We start from the raw sequence: 21,140 nt of genomic DNA, 5'->3' as shown, positions 1-21,140 counted from the left end.
TAACAATTAATATCGTTTATACTTAGAGTGTTCAGTCAGGCGCAGCATTATTACACTAGTCATCTATTTGGAATATTGGTTAATTTTGACTGGGTGCCAAAACAAGCAGGTAATGGTTGATTGGAGACACTTGTAAAGAGAACAGACTGTGTATTGTCCCGACCACTATACGCACCAGTGTCTATTCAAATACCCAATAACGGTAGGTAAATAGGTGTTGTGCCTATCGGAGACTTTAGGTGATCACGTGATCACTGTGTATTATTGGATTTCCCCAGGTAGGTAAGGTGAGGTAGGCAGGTAGATTGGTTAGTATCGACGAGCTCTCAACAAGAGTAGAAACACCCAGACTTCACGACGGTGGCCATGCATTTGTCTTTATAATAATCGCTGGCCGGATCCAAGATATACTTCACCTCACCTGTAACGAGTTTAATATTTACGTTTTCGCCATCATCACACCTGGACCATGGATTGCCTGGTACAGCAGCCAGTCTGGACAGGAGCCTACCATCACAGGCCTCTGCCCCTCTCTCACCATCATCATCATTTCTTCTCTCCCTACTACTTCCCAAAGAAGAGATCATCAATCTCCCATTACTATCCAGGTAAGTTAGAATGTCAGTAGGGGACTCCCTATTCTTTATGTTAATTACTGTGATTGGGATTTCTGATCATTTTGGGTTTAAGTTATGACCTATAGATATACACTAGTGTTTGGTAATATACTTATATTGTGTGGTATGTAGTCAGGATTCCTCAAACAGTGACCGAAAAAAAACTCACAAATCACATAATTATTTCTAATGTGTACATTATACAAACTTCTCTGAGACTATCTAGCGATTGCGTAATCTCTTGTGTTTTCTGGGAAATGACTCACAAATGAATACAAAGCTTTTCAGGATTTATTATGATTGAATTAATTAATTTCCCGGATTTTGTACATTCAAACCTAAAGACCACATTTATATAAAAATGCTGTCTTTAGGGTCACCTGTTTTAACAAACACCTCTCTTTAAAGACCATCTTTATATAACGAGAACCTGTCTATTGGAGCCACCTTCATACAAATTTGTATAACAACATCCTGTCTATAAGAGCCACCTCTATATAACAAAACCTGTCTATAAGGACCACCTTTATATAACAAAAAGCATTCCATGAGAGCCACCAGTTTTGGTTTCTAATGTAATTAATTGTACACGAACCTCTATATAAGAGTCACTTTTCTCTGTTCCATTGATTGGTCTTTATAGACAGGTTGACTATAATACCTGGTATGTTAATTGATTTTGACTGTGTAATTAAGTTCACAATAGAGTTTAGATCTGTCTATATATTGTACTGGAGGTAACTCAATTCAATTTTCGAATTTATAAATTTAGAAAAATAAACCTTGTCTTAATAATGATCAATATTGATGTCTGGGATAGACAGGATTCTATATAACACAAGTCCTCTACATTCAGTTGATATACCAGAAACCAAGTTAAATATCTAGTTTATACAGATTATATTTTGGATACATAATTCAAATTATGCAGGTTTCTACAATACATGTGGTCTGAAGTATGAAGGTTTTTGGAATATACAGGATGTTTTCTCAATAACTTGTACTGTATAGCTAGGTTAGGATCATGTGGCAGATCTCTCTGATGAAATCAATCTTATTAAGTCTGAAAGTATTGAACATCAGACCTGGAGATACAATATACACTATAGACATTACATTAGTAACAATTGTAGATTCACCAGATATTGTATTAGTGAACTTTATGGCTAAAGATATTCAATAGACAATATTTCAATTTCTACTCAAGTTGGACTCAATGAAACTACCAAACATAATCTGTTTCATTTGCTCATGAATTTGACAGATTAACACTGATCAGTGCGTATGACTACATGGTTAAAATCCTTCCGCAGAACGATTTAACTTTTTCTACGTTGTTGTTATAAACATGGAATAATTATTAAAATGATCAAATTTATTATGTATTCTTGTATTTCATGAAAGACCAGATATACTAAATACTTCTATTTTGACAAAAAATGCTGTTTTTAATCCTAATATTGCGGACTATTTAACTCGACCAACAAGACATGCACAATCCGGAACTCCTCGGGCTTTTCCGCATTTGGACTTGCACAAGCTTCGAGACTTTAATATCTAAACCGACTTTTTTATTCGAAAAAAAAAAAAAAAAAAAAAAAATTGAAATATAAGGATTGAATCTTTAATTGATTTGGTCGATTTCATGGGGTCATGAATTGAGTTGGTCTTGAGAAAAATTCATCATGAACTGCAGACTTCTAGATACTATAGACATTATGTTAGTGAACTTTGTGACTAGGAGATACATTGAGTGTTATATTGGTCGACTTTTTGACTAGGTGTTTCATTGAGTGTTATATTAGTAAACTTTGTGACTAGGTGTTTCATTGAGTGTTATATTAGTGAACTTTGTGACTAGGCGTTTCATTGAGTGTTATATTAGTGAACTTTGTGACTAGGGGTTTCATTGAGTGTTATATTAGTAAACTTTGTGACTAGGTGTTTCATTGAGTGTTATATTAGTGAACTTTGTGATAGACGTTTCATTGAGTGTTATATTAGTGAACTTTGTGACTAGGCGTTTCATTGAGTGTTATATTAGTGAACTTTGTGACTAGGTGTTTCATTGAGTGTTATATTAGTGAACTTTGTGACTAGGTGTTTCATTGAGTGTTATATTAGTAAACTTTGTGACTAGATGTTTCATTGAGTGTTATATTAGTAAACTTTGTGACTAGGCATTTCATTGAGTGTTATATTAGTAAACTTTGTGACTAGGTGTTTCATTGAGTGCTATATTAGTAAACTTTGTGACTAGGTGTTTCATTGAGTGTTATATTAGTGAACTTTGTGACTAGATGTTTCATTGAGTGTTATATTAGTAAACTTTGTGACTAGGCATTTCATTGAGTGTTATATTAGTAAACTTTGTGACTAGGTGTTTCATTGAGTGCTATATTAGTAAACTTTGTGACTAGGTGTTTCATTGAGTGTTATATTAGTAAACTTTGTGACTGGGTGTTTCATTGAGTGTTATATTAGTAAACTTTGTGACTAGGCATTTCATTGAGTGTTATATTAGTAAACTTTAATTTTGTGGTTCTCTATGCCCTGCTTGAGTATGCATTTCATGTTTATTGCCTACTTTTGTATGGAGTGAATGTGCCAGAAATGATTTTTGACTGGCTGTAATGACAGTGTAAGATAGTCATAAGTCTATTAGTTTTGACTTTGTGGCAGGGGTTTGTTGCTAATTATTTATTACACTGTAATTGGTTAATTAGTAACTTATATAGGCGAGGACATTCAGAATATGAAGGTTGTGTTGTTGACATACATTGTCAAAAAGTAAATGTGGGTATAATTAACAAGTTTTCATTCATTTTTATTGCTTTTTCTTTGAGTATAAATTTTGTAGTGTCAGCAATCCCATTGTGTTACTTGTACCTTAGTTATGTATTTGTATTTAAGTTGTGTATCTGTATCTGAGATGTGTACCTGTATCTGAGATGTGTACCTGTACCTGAGTTGTGTACCTGTATCTGAGATGTGTACCTGTACCACAGTATAAAGGGAATACATGCATGTACCTAAGTTGTGTACCTGTATCTGAGATGTGTACCTGTATCTGAGATGTGTACCTGTACCTGAGTTGTGTACCTGTACCTGAGATGTGTACCTGTACCTGAGTTGTGTACCTGTATCTGAGATGTGTACCTGTATCTGAGATGTGTACCTGTATCTGAGATGTGTACCTGTACCTGAGTTGTGTACCTGTACCTAAGATGTGTACCTGTATCTGAGATGTGTACCTGTACCTGAGATGTGTACCTGTACCTGAGTTGTGTACCTGTATCTGACTTGTGTACCTGTACCTGAGTTGTGTACCTGTATCTGACTTGTGTACCTGTACCTAAGTTGTGTACATGTACCCATATATAAAGGGAATACCTGCACCGAAGTTGTGTACCTGTACCTAAGTTGTGTACCTGTACCTAAGTTGTGTTCCTGTACCTAAGTTGTATACCTGTACCTGTATATAAAGGGAATACCTGTACCTAAGTTGTGTACCTGTACCTGTATATAAAGGGAACACCTGTACCTAAGTTGTGTACCTGTACCTAAGTTGTGTACCTGTACCCGTATATAAAGGGAATACCTCTACCTTAGTTGTGTACCTGTACCTAAGTTGTGTACATGTACCCGTATATAAAGGGAATACCTGTACCTAAGTTGTGTACACGTACCTAAGTTGTGTACCTGTACCTAAGTTGTGTACATGTACCCGTATATAAAGGGAATACCTGTACCTAAGTTGTGTACCTGTACCTAAGTTGTGTACCTGTACCTAAGTTGTGTACATGTACCCGTATATAAAGGGAATACCTGTACCTAAGTTGTGTACTTGTACCTGTATATAACGGGAATACCTGTACCTAAGTTACTTACCTGTTTCTGACTTACACTACAGTACCTGAGCTAGCTGTATTACAACTCAACAACCTTATCTGGGTAGGATTCTGATTTACCTGTCTCTCACCTGGAACTCTGTAGCTGTGTTCCAATATTTACACAAGCATGCTGACTTCCTGTGGAATTTTACAAATGTGTATCATAATCTCATTTAACTTCTTCTAACTGACAACTGAAGAATTACATTATAAATGGGTGGAATTAAATCTTACTTCCTGCCCCTATTTAGCATGATTCTGTATAAATACTTAAATCTCACTGGTATTGTGGTCAGTTTGAATTATAGAGCCTGACGTAACGACACCGGTCCATCCACGTAGGGTTTAGTGTTGTATTTTATTTATGACTGGGTCTAACTTCCACACCTCTGTATCCTCACATGTCCATGTAAAATGTGAATGGGATCCCATTTATTGCTTTCATTCGTTTCTAGACTACAATTGATTTTGTCTCACCTGTATGGACGATGACGTACAATTTGTTATCATAAGTATTCAAGTTTCCACAAGAGCAGTGATTATTAATTCAGTAGGATTAAAAATGATATGAACTGAATAAAATTATAGCCAAAATTTTAAATTATTTATTGGAGAAATGATATATAGAAACCCAATGCATGTTGTTATTTAGTCATTTAAAAATTTTAAATTGATCTTAACTCCAGTTATCGTTTATTTAATTCTTACAAAAGCAGCTGAAAATCTTTATAGTTTGATACAGTATAACTTTTAAAAATATTTAAGGTTATTTAAGTGCAATTAATCTGAATGAAAGATAAAACATTGCCTATTGTTATTATCCTTTGATCGTTTGAATTTGTGGTAGCTATCTCCTGGTTGTCTGACTCGACTGTTAACGATACCAGACAATATCCCTGATGCTATGTTTAGATCAATTCTAACATTGGCCGACAGCTTTAGTCAAGCAATCACAGAATTTGTTTTACGTTTGCAGTGTGAAAATACGTCATTGGATTGTGTTAAAGGCAACTTGATTATTGACAAACCAGTCTGTTACCTTTTGAAATCTCCAAGGAGAACATTGATTTTCTATCTCCTGCGAATTGTTTCCTCCCTTTCAATTTTTCTTATTCAGATTCTGATGACAAATATACACAAAATGCTATTTGTTATCAAACTCAATTTTGTAAAGTACAAAGATCAAGTCAAAAAGTTCAACAGGAAATCTGGTTGTTAATGGGTAGGGTTATACAAAGGACCCAGTGATGTCACAAATCAATTTCCCATCACAATTAAAAACGATTTTTTATGGTGCATTATACTAATCAATGTCCCAGAGTTCCATATTTCAATGATTTTGTTTTCTATCATTATATAAGGCTTTTAATGCCTGTGAGAGGGATGTAATTACACAAAAGTGCCTGCACTGTTGTTTTCATTTTTGAATGCATTTTATTTATAGTGAAAAAAAAATCTTGACAAATTTATCTAGAACTCGATTTCACTTCCATTACTGAGTATCCGTTTTTCCGTTAGAGTACACGATTTCTGTTATGACCAATCCATTTTGCTATAGTACCAGATATTTCACTTCAGCAATCCATTTTTTTAGGTACACTTTATACCTATATTTCCACCTACAAATGTACATTAAGATACTTTAACTTCAAATTAACTTTGTTTGATTTTGTTATATCCCCGAAAACTTCCAATTATGGATCACCCTAATTAATTGAATATGCTGTTAATTGCCACCAGGTTTTAGTTTAGACTAGTAATAATGATGAAACACTCTATATATAGTTGATATTTTGAAAAAAAATAGATATGTTATAATATGTATGTATATTATAATCCTATATGCTGATGTATATAAAATGAATAAAGTTGTATTTTAAAATTGATATGCTTAACTGCCCCTATCTACTGATGTTAAGAAATGAATTAGGCCAGGTATGCTTCTATGCAAATTAATTATATCACATAAATACTTTCATATATTAATTAACTTCAATAAAGTTATGATTATGCATGACCATGTGATATTCAGTGTAATCTAGTTGCTCGTAAATCAACATCCTGAAATCATGTCTGCTGTACCTGATGACCTTTGTCTTGTGACCTCCCTATCTAGTGTAGTGACCTCTGTATCCGGTGAGCTCTAGATCTGTATCTGTTGACCTCTATATGTATCTAAGTGGCCTCTAAGTATCCGATGACCTCTGTATCTCAGGTGACCTCTTCATCTGAAGACCTCTAGATCTGTATCTGTTGACCTCTGTATCTGGTGACCTCTAGATCTGTATCTGACCTCTGAGTATCTGGTGACCTCTGTATCTAGTGGCCTCTGAGTATCAGATGACCTCTGTATCTCAGGTGACCACTTCATCTGAAGACCTCTAGATCTGTATCTGGTGACCTCTATATGTATCTGGTGACCTCTAGATCTGTATCTGTTGACCTCTGAGTATCTGGTGACCTCTGTATCTGGTGACTTCGAGATCTGTTTCTGGTGACCTCTGTATCTAGTGATTTCTGAGTATCTGGTGACCTCTATATCAGATAATCTATCTGTATCTAGTGACCTACCTATATCTTGTGACCTATGAGTATCTGGTAACCTAGCTGCTTGTATCTGCTGAGTTCCATATCTGCTGATCTGTCTGTATCTGGTGACCTGCCTGTTTCTAGTGAGTGCTGTATCTGGGGAGCTCTGTATTGTTTGACCTGTCTGTATATGGTCAGCTCTGTGCTTGATGAGTATCTGGTGACCTGTCTGTATCTGGTGACCTGTCTGTATATGATGACCTGTCTATATCTGGTGACCTGTCTATATCTGGTGACCTGTCTGTATCTGGTGACCTGTCTGTATCTGGGGAGCTCTGTATTGTTTGACCTGTCTGTATATGGTCAGCTCTGTGCTTGATGAGTATCTGGTGACCTGTCTGTATCTGGTGACCTGTCTGTATATGATGACCTGTCTATATCTGGTGACCTGTCTATATCTGGTGACCTGTCTGTATCTGGTGACCTGTCTATATCTGGTGACCTCTCTATATCTGGTGACCTGTCTATATCTGGTGACCTGTTGGTTGCCCTATAATGCTACTCAACGAAAGTACTGGTATATGTTTCCCAGGAAGGCCAATGTCTTTATTGATTATTTGATCCACCAAGTCTTCCGTTAGGAAATCAGACAGATTGATCGCTCTCTGCTATAAGCTATCCTGATCAGGTTGGTCCACAGGTGTTAATTCCAGGACTTGAAGGAATACACATGTACATCTCACCTGTACAACATACCTGTATATCTCATCTGTACAGCATACCTGTACATCTCACCTGTACAACATACCTGTACATCTCACCTGTATTTTGTATTTTGTATATCTCACCTGTTCAGCAAACCTGTATATCTCACCTGTACATCATACATGTACCTTTCAAGTCATATCAAGTTGTATATTATACATGTACAATGTACCTGTTCAATATACCTTTACAAAATGTACACATGTATATTGTTTAGTGCAAAGGCATGGCATAAAGGTGATTGGGACATACATATCTGTTGTAAAAGTATTTGTTAGCTGACTGGAGTATAGGTAGGCAGTTATGAGAACACTGACTATACTTGGTAATTTGTCTTGTTAAATTTCCGATATTTCATATATAAAATTTCTTATATGTCGTATGTATAAAATTTCTTATATTTCGTATTTAAAATTTCCAATATTTCCTATTTGAAATTTCCAATGTTTCATATATGGAATTTTCAATATTTCATATATAAAATTTCTAATATTTAGTATATAAAATTTACAATATTTTATATACCACTGTGTATACACCTATAACGTTAAAGTATATAATGTCATAAGATGAGGTGAATTTAGTGCATATCAAATGAAGAAATAAGTTATCATTTAATCAAGGATATGTACATTATTGGACAGGTAAGTAATACAGTACTATACATGAATGCCTCAAAGATCACTAAGGTCAGCCTAGGGCTAGGGGGTACATATGCATTTGATTATGTCAAAAGGTAGACTAATTAATTGCCAGTTAATTAAAGAGGGAAAGAAGGGGAACTTACTAATATAATTTTTTTTTATATCAATTTTTTTTTAATCTATCTTAGTAAATTAAATGTCTGTTTGGTATATATTATGTATAAAACAACACATCATATAAGATACATAAGTGATTGTCATTGTATAGTTCAGTTACTTAAAATTCTGTTTCCCAACAATGAAAATAGTGTACCCTTGTGAACCTACTTGGTAATTGAATTAAAAAATCATAGAAGTGTATCCAGCTTGGTGACACTGCCACTAAGTTTGTTAATACTACAATTCACATGTGGGCATTCTTCACACATTCCAAGGGTTTGTCTTTCCACCACAATGAAGGCACCCTTTATTCCCTGGTGTCTTTTACTCCAACAATGAGGACATCATTTACACCTTCCCTAGCTTTGTGTTTTCCTTCACAATGACAACATCATTTACACCTTCCCTAGTTTTGTCTTTTCCTTCACAATGAGGACATTTTTACACCTTCCCTAGCTTTGTGTTTTCCTCACAATGTAGACATCACTCATACCTTCCCTGGTTTTGTCTTTTCCTCACAATGAGGAAATCATTTACACCTTCCCTGGTTTTGTCTTTTCCTCACAATGAAGACATCGCTCATACCTTCCCTAGCTTTGTGTTTTCCTCACAATGAAGACATCGCTCATACCTTCCCTGGTTTTGTCTTTTCCTTCACAATGAGGACATTTTTACACCTTCCCTCATTTTGTCTTTTCCTCACAATGACAACATCATTTACACCTTCCCTCATTTTGTCTTTTCCTCACAATGAAGACATCACTCACACCTTCCCTGGTTTTGTCTTTTCCTCACAATGAGGACATCATTTACACCTTCCCATGTGTCTTTTTTCCACAATGAATTAATTTTGGTCATACATCAACATAACCAGACATTAGATTCTTTGATTGAAGTAGGGAAAGTTGGAGTAGGATATCAATGCATTGGTGTTATAATTAGGAAATTATATGGCAGTATTTCATCATTAAAATTGTGATGATCAAATTAGAAATATATATTTATTTTAATGATTTAGCTACAGTAAAAATAGTTTTGGTGACACCATAATCCTTAAGTTTCAGTGTTTAATACCCAAACATCTTGAAACAAATTTGGAATAAGGCTTTTTCAAACACAAATCAAACACTGATTCAAACAAACCAATTATGAATAAATATATGATAGACAAATGTTTAGGTAGCTGACAACTCGAGATTGTTAACACTATACATGAACAATCAGGCTATGGAATTACAAGTGTCTGTAGTGTATTAAACCCCTGTTTTTGACACTGTACCTAACATATATCATGCATTTAAGTGTCTGGCAAATGACTTCAAGTGCTAGTGCATTAAATGGTTGACCTTCGACCTTCCTATATTTCGGCCATGGGCCATGCGGGAGAGCCAGTCGATGAACCTTGAAGAGTTAAGGCATTCATCCTCTACCTACGGTTCCCTACTCAAAGTGCCTTAATACACTTCAAGTTGCCAATTTCTGCTATATTGTGAAGTCAGTGTTAAAAGTCGGTGAGAAGTTTGAAATCCCATTCTGCGGTGAACTCTGTGTTTGATAATTTGATCAGGTCACTAGAGTATTTAGTTGCCATTTATATACAAATTTACAGTTGAATTGACAATTAATTCTTATTGTTTGCTCACATGTAAGAAAGTGTGTACCACCCTTCTCTGATTTCGCTGATTTATATAAATGTATATTGTAGAATTCTTATAAAGTTTTTGTTCTTTCCTTATGGTAAGCGATTCAATAGAAAGATACAAAAAATGTAAATGATATATTAAACTGATATATATGTATGGCTGCAGTTCTCCATTTTTTCTTTGATAATTTGCTATCCTTATTGAAAGAAAATCTCATTTGTAATTATATCATTGTAAATTGAGAAAATGTCATGCACAATCTGGCAGACTTAATATATCAATGGCTCATAAGTTAATGTCACCATTATAATATTTATGATTTTCAAAAAGGATTTTCAAACCTTGCCATCATCTTAAAATAAAAGGGTACATGTCAATTCAAGTTTGCTATGATGGGCCCTGCATAAATCATAAATAGAAAGATGAAAATGACAATCAGAAAATTATGTTTATGTATTATGTCAAACCCATTGTGGCACGTCACATCTTACTTGAATTTGACTTTCGGAATTGTTAAACAATTACTTCTTCATACTCAAAGCTAAAGAAGTATATGTCATTAGTGAATGCCATTAGTTTCTGACATGTAGTTCAAATGAGTCAAACCACACAGAAACCTGAACGATATATACAATGTACCTGTATTCAGAGTAATTTAAATCAGAATTAACTTTTTGTTAAATGTTATTTTTATTTAAGATGTGTGATTATTACTGTACAAGCATCAGTGTGGAACGCTATACATTAACAATTTTCAACTGTATTTTTTATTTGACTGCGACATGGCATTTTGGAGGTAACGGTGACCTTACGAATCATTAACTATTGTTAGATAGGAGTGGGGAGGGGGTGTACCAGTCTGTCCCGCGACCTACTGGTCAGTTATAACAAACTCTGTATCAGTTACAGTAAAAACCTATAAAAGTGAGATTTGCTGTTTAACAAGAGTTCTACTGTCGACATGCTCCTGTGACTGGTGTCATTACTGTCTAGGGGGTAAATGCTCCCACTGATACGGAATGTTCAGTCAACGATCATATTGGTTATATTAATTGACATTTTAAAAAGTTTTTGTTTATATTAATTGACATTTTTAAAAGTTTTAATTCTATTACTACATGTCTTGCTGTTTTAGAAAATGAAAAACATATTAAGATACATTATAATATTAGATGATTGGATCAAATGAAAGCATTTCCAGTGTACATTCCAGAAGTCTATCCAACATATGTAGTTTGGTATATATGTCCATCAAGTGTATATTTTGGGTTTGTATGTTTTTATGTCAGAGGGAACTCTGACATAAAAACATACAAACCCAAAATATACACTTTTGCATTATTGCATTTTGTTTTGTTAAAGAGGACAAAATTTAGGGTATAGGTCAAAGTTCAGTGTATGATTTTGTATGAGAAGTCAAAGTTCAGTGTATGTTTTTGTATGAGAGGTCAATGTTTGATGTTTGTTTTTGTATTAGAGGTCAAAGTTCAGTGTATGATTTTGTATGACAGGTTAAAGTTCAGTGTATGTTTTTGTATGAGAGTTCAAAGTTCAGTGTATGATTTTGTATGAGGTCAAAGTTCAGTGTATGATTTTATATGAGAGGTCAAAGTTCAGTGTATGTTTTTGTATGAGAGGTCAAAGTTCAGTGTATGTTTTTGTAGGTGAGGTCAGTATTCAGCATATGTTTTGAAAGAGACCAATGTTTTTGGGGGTTAGTCTTCTGGGGTATTTGACCAAATAAGAGGACTAATCCCATGCATTCAAGATCTGTTTTGTTGATGTCTTTCTTTGCCCAAAAGAAATGGTACTGTTTATATTTTCTATGTTCAAGAGACTATATCAAGTGTTTTATTTGATGTTTGTAAGCTTGTGTAATGTATGTGTTTTTAAAATGATTGTTCATTCTTAAAAGGAGATGATTGCCTGTTAGAAGAAATCTACAGGTGTAGGAAAAACCAAGTTGGTCTTTACAGTGTGTAAATATTAGGTTCAAGTTACATGTAGACTTAACGACTTCCTTCAACTCTTCACCGATTGGGTTTACATCCGCAAATCAGTGGGGTACGTGGGCGGACCTGTCCTGTCTTACAGTCCTTCTCACAGGTGCTCGTCAAACCCTCTAAATCAAAATCTCCACAGGACTTGTTACTGAATATATTTGAAACAAACAGTGACTTTCTTTTAAAAAAAAATCCTACTTTCATGTTATAAGATTATGCCTGATTTTGTTTTGTGTTTGAATGCTAAACATTCATATTTAGAGTTTCTTTGATTTATATACGGTATATTATATATGTGTGTGTCCCATTAGGTGGATGATTCACAGGTTTACCATTCCATGCTATTTTTACCTGATGTAATCTTTCGGTGTTTGCCCATTGTAATCGGGATTGATACGGCTTATGGTATTGAGTGTAAAGCCAGCTCTTGGTATATTGTGTACACTGTTGTCCAAACCTACTCAGGGAATAATGCTCTCGAGACATTTTCGTCCTAGGTTGATAGTCCAGTCTAGCTAATGTAACTGGGAAGGTGCCAGATTTCTGACATAACCAATATTTTGCTTTTTATGGTGTAAAAATGTCACATACATACACGAACATGGTTATAGTCATTGATCTATCAAATTAACAACTGGGATGAAAAAATATTTTTTAATTGATTTACCTAAAAGTACATGTATCTATAAACAACAATAGGGTTAATTGTGAAGGGACTGAAATCAAAGTGGTAACCATACAATAAAATCTTGTTTTGTATAACAAATGTATAAACATATATTCATGTCTTAACTATGGTAAGATCACACCATTTGGTGGCATTATAATGCAGCACAGTTTCTGACTTTGAGGGTTCCTTGGTTCGAATCCTAGTTTGGTCCATCATTGTTTTCAGTTTTCGATTGATACACTAGAAATGATATTTTATATTTTAACATGAATTCAGTGTAATTTGATATAAATTTACCACAGTAGTCAGATATCATCAAATCGTTTTGAAGAAGCTCGCTGTTAGGGTGAAATTAACCAATTCAACTTATCCCGAACCTGTCCTCGCTGTTAGGGTGAAACCAATTCAACTTATCCCGAACCTGTCCTCGCTGTTAGGGTGAAACCAATTCAACTTATCTCTAACCTGTTAGGACAGATCCCTTCTATTCTTAGTTAATACAGCTGATATAGTATTCTGTTAATATCATATAAATACCATTTTCTGTCATTTCTAGATGGTATTAAATCTATTGATTTTTATTGTTGTCAAAATTGTTGAAGTGAAACAGTGTCTCTTTCTGATAACAGTGTGTAATTTGAGGGCCAGGTTTTACCGATCAGATTGGTGTTATATCAGGATATTATCCTTGGTAACTCTAGTATTATACAATAGGTATATGATAAGGGGTTATAATTATATTTCATTCCATTTTTTGATATTGACATTTAATCTATTAAAAACTTTCCCAGACATAACATGTGACCATGTATGAGATTTTAATTTAAATTTACGTATCGGAATATTTAACTAAATCTATTTTGTGTATGTCGTACTATATATTCAATGCTAATGGCATGTTTTTTTTTTTAGAATTTTAGAGACAGATAAAAGAGGGAATTGACATCTAATTCAACTTCAACATTTAGATTAAAATATGTACCGTACATATTAAATTTTGCCAGATCCTAATACTCTTGTATTGGCAAAATCAATTTATAATTTTTTTAGAGTGATATAAACCTAATCAATGTTATTTACTCCTAACTCTGAAAATGTATTACTGTTAATATATAGTTATGCTGACATTAAATGGTTGTCTGGCATAGAATGTGTGAAATCTTCTACTCTTGTCAGTATTTGGGGATTTCTTTATGAAAACCTTATACAGTCATAAAATTGTTTGATATTAAGAATTCTCATATCGTTAATAGTTTCTGTTAAATCATTTAAAGCAATACCTCAATTTTTTTATGAACATTTCTTTTTCGTTTCAGCATCCTCATATAACTTCCCATCCAAACACGACGACGTGGGTTTCCCCACTGATATTAAAATAGAAGCTAGTGAAGAATGTTTACTTGACGATGACAAAGATGAGAAAATCTGCGTAGTATGTGGAGAAAAGGCGTCTGGGTACTATTTCGGTGCTCTGGTCTGTCTACCATGCAAAGTAAGTACTGTGTTCTGTATAATGACCTCCTCAACTCTTTGTCAACTTGTGATGTTCTTAATTTGTTGTTTTTATGTAGTAAAGGGTTGGATAGCCAAGGTTTTGTGTCCATAGTGAGGTATCCAAGGTGTTGTGTCCATAGTGAGGTATCCAAGGTGTTGTGTCCATAGTGAGGTATCCAAAGTGTTGTGTCCATAGTGAGGTACAAGGTGTTGTGTCCATAGTGCGGTTTCCAAGGTTTTGTGTCCATAGTGAGGAATCCAAGGTGTTGTGTCCATCGTGAGAGGTCCAAGGTGTTGTGTCCATAGTGAGGTATCCAAGGTGTTGTGTCCATAGTTAGGTATCCAAGGTGTTGTGTCCATGGTAAGGTATCCAAGTTGTTGTGTCCATAGTGAGGAATCCAAGGTGTTGTGTCCATAGTGAGGTATCCAAGGTGTTGTGTCCATAGTGTTGTGTCCATAGTGAGGTATCTAAAGTGTTGTGTCCATAGTGAGAGATCCAAGGTGTTGTGTCCATAGTGTTGTGTCCATAGTGTGGTTTCCAAGGTTTTGTGTCCATAGTGAGGTATCCAAGGTGTTGTGTCCATAGTGATGTATCCAAGGTGTTGTGTCCATAGTTAGGTATCCAAGGTGTTGTGTCCATGGTGAGGTATCCAAGTTGTTGTGTCCATAGTGAGGAATCCAAGGTGTTGTGTCCATAGTGAGAGATCCAAGGTGTTGTGTCCATAGTGAGGTATCCAAAGTGTTGTGTCCATAGTGAGGTATCCAAGGTGTTGTGTCCTTAGTGAGGTATCCAAGGTGTTGTATCTATAGTGAGGTATCCAAGGTGTTGTATCTATAGTGAGGTATCCAAGGTGTTGTGTCTGTAGTGAGGTATCCAAGGTGTTGTGTCTGTAGTGAGGTACAAGGTGTTGTATCTATAGTGAGGTATCCAAGGTGTTGTGTCCATAGTGTGGTATCCAAGGTGTTGTATCCATAGTGAGGTATCCAAGGTGTTGTGTCCATCGTGAGGTATCCAAAGTTTTGTATCCAAAGTGTTGTATCCATAGTGGGGTATCCAAGGTGTTGTGTCCATAGTGAGGTATCCAAAGTGTTGTATCCAAAGTGTTGTATCCATAGTGGGGTATCCAAGGTGTTGTGTCCATAGTGAGGTATCCAAGGTGTTGTATCTATAGTGAGGTATCCAAGGTGTTGTGTCCATAGTGAGAGATCCAAGGTGTTGTGTCCATAGTGAGGTATCCAAAGTGTTGTGTCCATAGTGGGGTATCCAAGGTGTTGTGTCCATGGTGAGGTATTCAATGTGTGTCCATAGTGAGGTATCCAAGGTGTTGTGTCCATTGTGAGGTATCCAAGGTGTTGTGTCCATAGTGAGGTATCCAATGTATTGTATCCATAGTGAGGTATCTAATGTGTTGTATCCATAGTGAGGGATCCAATGTGTTGTATCCATAATGAGGTATCCAAGGTGTTGTATCTATAGTGAGGTATCCAAGGTGTTGTGTCCATAGTGAGAGATCCAAGGTGTTGTGTCCATTGTGAGGTATCCAAGGTGTTGCATCCATAGTAAGGTATCCAATGTATTGTATCCATAGTGAGGTATCTAATGTGTTGTATCCATAGTGAGGGATCCAATGTGTTGTATCCATAGTGAGGTATCCAAGGTGCTGTATCCATAGTGAGGTGTGCATGGTGTTGTGTCCAGAGTGAAGTACAAATGTATACATGTTTTGTTTCCAGAAAATATTTTTCATGTCTTGAATAAATCTTGTTTGACATTTAAATGGTGACAAATACATTTTCAAAGTAAAGTATTTAATTCATAATTACCACAATTATGTAATTCAGATGTAGTTCTTATTGAATTGAATGAGAACTATTTACTGGCTATTCTTTTTTTCCTGTTCGGCCATCTTGTAGACATTTTGTCTAAGGTAGTAAGACCTACTAGTGTATTTATTTATAAAGTTACCAGTTTGATCTTAAAATGTTAAATCAATCATACCAATTAGGCATTTGAAAACCTGTAAAATAACCGGAAGAATATTATTACAAAGTTATTGAATTTCAGATAACTTCAAAATGCTTAAGTATTATATCAATGATTTCTTTGATGAATAACATGAAGGCGAAATATTCATGCTACCTGCATTCTACACTATTTCCCTAGCCTATATATCCAGTGATATTTGACAAAGTTCCACCGAGTCAGGGCCATAGACATTCTTATATTGAAAAGATAACCTTAAGGTTAAAGTAGCTGATAAAAAAGGTTTAGTTAGAACTCATGTGTGTTAAAGATCTGTATAAAAAAAAGTTTTAAAATTAATTAAAGAAAATACATTTAATGAAGGTGATGGTATCTAATTGACTGCCATAAAAAAGCAAACCTATGTAAATTGTTATTTTATCTTAATCCAAGGATGCAAGTGAAAAAAGAATTTGTAGTGATGATTACTTATTAATACAATACAAACAGTATTTAATTAAATTCCACCCTGAATCCGGAATTTGTTGGCCATTGACCAAAGAATTGTTCCCGGAAAATGACTGCATAGTTTCTAAAATCTGTAACTCAAATTCAATCTGCTAAACATATTGTCCAACTAGAAGGTGCCCAGTAGACAGTGTATAAAAGTATATACATGTAGTTTGATTATTTGAAATATAACACTGAATTAATTAAGAAAAAGAAAATTTGGATGATAAAGATAGATTAAAAGATACATGTATGTATACTTTTTTGTATTAAAACCTTACTAGAGGCAGAAAATTCCTATGAATGTTGCCAAATATATATCTATTTATATTTGAAATAGATTATCAACATCTTTAGAGACTAGTGGTTTGTAGATGTGTTAGGAATTACAAAAAGTTGAAAACCTATTAATTAAAAGACTTACTCATTTACATTTACATTAATATCAATTCAGGTGTAGAATCCTGTTTGGTCTAAACTTAGACATGTGGCAGCTAGAATTGGTTCCAACTGACCTGGTTATCAGTGAATTAAATGGTTTCTAAAGAATTTAATATTTAACAGCAATAAATTTATCAATCAACATAATTTTACTTTAAGTTATATTTACACAGTACTCCTGGTTATTAGAAGATCCTCACTATAAAGCCTTTGTTATAAATAGTATAATGAATTTCTTAACGTATATTACAGGGTACTTTAGATATCTAGTGCTCTATTCAGGTGTTTGTGAATGATGGATGGGAATAAATTGTATACGATTCTAGAAATATAAAAGATTTTTTGAAATATATTTGTGAATAATTATTACTAGTTTTATATTATTCTGGGTGGTTGTATCCCTAAGTTATTCATTAAAGGCAAATCTGCCATCAGGGACACCATTTGAGTATCTGTTCTGCTCAAAAGAGGATATTGACCTCAACAAACTGTACAAGTAAGAGTGGTATCTTTCCTTTATGATTAAACATTTATATTAAAAAAGTCTCAAAAAATCACAGTGTAAGCCCTAATTTAGGACAGTGTTCAAGGTAACGTATTGTTGGAGGTATTGATTAGAGGGATAGGTCTGTATACAGCAGGTGTGTGGTTTCATGTGCAGACCAAAAACAAAACTCACTACTCCTATTTGATCCATGACAAACAGACGTAACAGTTGAACAAGTGGACCTCGGATCTCCATGCTCCCGATTAACACTACAGTAGGCTGCTTGTCATGTTTGAGAAGGTTAAGACATTGTTGAAGATTAAGGTGGAAAGGCAGTTATCTGTTACCTGATGTCTGTATGATCAAAATACACCTTTTATTAAAACTATAAAACATGTGTATGCAGCACCTCTACAGACACGCCTATGCATAGACATGGTACTTGTACACTCTCAGATACCACACTTGTATATATATATACAACACCTATTATATACATATGCATCACCTGTACAATACCTGTACACATACACATGCCACACATGTACATGTACACCCTACCACACCTGTATATGTACACCTACCACACCTGAAATGTACCCTACTACACCTGTATATGTACACCTACAACACCTGTACATGTACACATACCACACATGTACATGTACACCCTACCACACCTGTATATGTACACCTACAACACCTACACATACCACACCTGTACATGTACACCTACCACACCTGTACATGTACACCTACCACACCTGTACATGTACACCTACCACACCTGTACATGTACACCTACCTGTAGTACCACACCTGTATATGTACACCTACCACACCTGTACATATATACCTACCACACCTTTACATGTACACGTACCACACCTGTACAGATACACATACAACAAATCTACATATGAATTACAACACTTGTACATTAATTATACAATACCTTTACATAAACACATATGACAAATCTACATACACACATAAAAACACCTGTACATATTATACACATACAACAACTGTACATATTCACAACACCTGCCCATAAACACACACTGGTATGACAATGCTATATACACGTATACAACGCCTGTACCCAGTTAAAGTAAAGATAACATTATATGAAACAAAGTATTTTACTCTTAAAAATTGTTTGAAATTTAATTTCTGTAATTTTGAATAATTTTTGTACCTGATAAATTTTAGCATTAGCTAAGGTTGTCCTTATAATTATACATATTGACCTTGTACACGAATGTATGGATTATACTTCCTGGAAGTACATATACATTGCTGTAAATAGGTTTTAAAATTGTCATACTAATCAAATTTAAATGCTACCCATTGCATGTTTGTGTACTGGTCTCCTAGCAACAGCCCTTCCACTTTAAATGAAGGGTCTCAAAAACAGGAGTGTGTATCAAGTTTAATTAAGCATTAATTAATTTTACAAACATATTGTTCTTCTGAAGGCATTTAGATTGTCAATCAACATTTTTTATCATTTTTTTTTCTGCTTTCGACTTGATGGCGGGTGACGTACATAAGAGATAAATGGTTAAAGGGTCTCTGATTAAAGTATGATAGTCGTGATAGTGGAGACAGTCCAGTAGATAGATAAGGGACTGGGTAGACGACACGGGACAACAGGATGTGATAAACTTGTTTACATACAATAGATGACAAAGCTGTCGTTTAGATTACTATACTGAGCTCTCGGAGAAGCTTGTGATTTAATTACAGATATTAAATATATAAATTATATCTGTAAGAGGTCAATTGTACCCAGACTGGCTAGCTAAAGTACACAGATCTAAATAATTAAAGGTGATCAGATCTTAAAAGTGTCAGTAATCAGTTATATTACAGTTAGTCTTAGAATCTTTCTGATTGACATGTAAGTTTTTTGTGTTGATGTAAAAAAAAATTCTTCAATAGTAATACTAGTTCTTACCCACAAGTGGAAAATAGGACTTTTCTTTTAATTGTGTAAAAGTGGAGATTTATGAAATTGTCCCCCTTCATCCAAAGATGCTTCAGATAATATATGAACCAACTCTTTACATTCCTACAGAAGAAGATGACTTTTAAGGAATTTACTATGTTTCCCCTATTGGACCCCGCCCTTCATGCCCTTCGTTTGCTTAATCTGTAGACTGGCGGGCTGGCGGGCTGGCAAGCAGAGGATCACAGGTTCGATCCCCGGTTGTTTTCTAGGTTCGTTATATAACACAGAAGGGAAACGATCATTAACATGATAGTTTACCAAGGATAAGCCCCACCCCCTTGTGATACAGACATTAGCATAAAGATTGCACCACAAATAAGCCCCTTGTATCCTCATAAAAAATGACTGATTTATGTTGGGACTGGGATTAATTTCTATAATGACTATATGGTATTAATCTATAAAAGCCTGTTAATGAGTCATTACTCCTCCGCCTTCTGTGGGTGAATGCTGTCTATAAATAATGTCTGATGTTATCATATTAGCTGTTTTTGAGAAAATTCAAAGCTGTTAACCTCTTCATATCGACATGACAGTGCTGGAAAGAGGTGTGACCAAACTGCATATTAGACCAGGTAGCTGCTGTGACACGTTTTGCCAATATTAAAGGACTTGTCTGATAGCTCTGTCGTATGGCAATGTTGATCCAGTATTGAAATTATTGTGTATGTTTGTCTACTTCAATCTTCTCAAGTCTAAAGAATAACATTCTATTATTGATTGACAGTCATTGTGAAATACAGGAATTAAGACTTTTTTAAATACGAAAAAAACTATACTGCTGTTCTTTGAAAAATATACTTGACCGAATTCTTAATTGTGAAGATTTTATTAATATTTTCATTTTCTTTGATGCTTTTTTTTTCATTCAATCTTTTGTGACTGTCTTTTATTCTGCTTCATTGGCGTCTTCCCAATTCCGCAAGCAAGTTGTCTTTTGAAGCCATTATTTTCACTGTATAGAACACTTGGATATCCCCTCAAAGACATTGATCTCTGACCAGTTTGTTTTGTGTTAACTGTTAGTAAATTTATAATTCTAATTTTATTGATTGTTGCTCTTAGTGACCACTTTCTTTGAGGGAACTTAAATACTATTGATCTGAGCATAAGTGTGTGTGACCTTGACTTTGTGACCTTGAATTTGTGATCCTAAATTTACATATGGTTTGTTGAGTGGAGAAAATACAGTGAGATATTGAGGTCCAATTAGATATGTGCCCTGTACATATTTGTATACTGGCCCATTACTGTTGTGAAAGATCAAATCAATGGAATTAAGAAGTCAAGAGGCATTCATATATA

At 34.7% G+C, this 21,140-nt stretch overlaps 1 protein-coding gene across 1 annotated transcript in view; it reads left to right on the top strand.

The window, feature by feature from the left end:
• The first annotated feature begins 235 nt into the window (after nucleotides 1-235).
• Nucleotides 236-21,140, top strand: part of LOC117323598 (flocculation protein FLO11-like) — a 37,744-nt gene continuing 16,839 nt past the window's right edge. The window contains exons 1-2 of the mRNA XM_033878909.1: nucleotides 236-608; nucleotides 14,240-14,415. Coding sequence (XP_033734800.1) covers nucleotides 470-608; nucleotides 14,240-14,415 — 315 coding nt within the window. The 5' untranslated portion in view covers nucleotides 236-469. The remainder of the gene's footprint in view (nucleotides 609-14,239; nucleotides 14,416-21,140) is intronic.

This window comes from Pecten maximus, chromosome 3 (genome assembly GCF_902652985.1).
Source record: "Pecten maximus chromosome 3, xPecMax1.1, whole genome shotgun sequence".
Lineage (NCBI taxonomy): Eukaryota > Metazoa > Mollusca > Bivalvia > Pectinida > Pectinidae > Pecten > Pecten maximus.
This window is presented reverse-complemented; position numbering and strand designations above follow the sequence as displayed.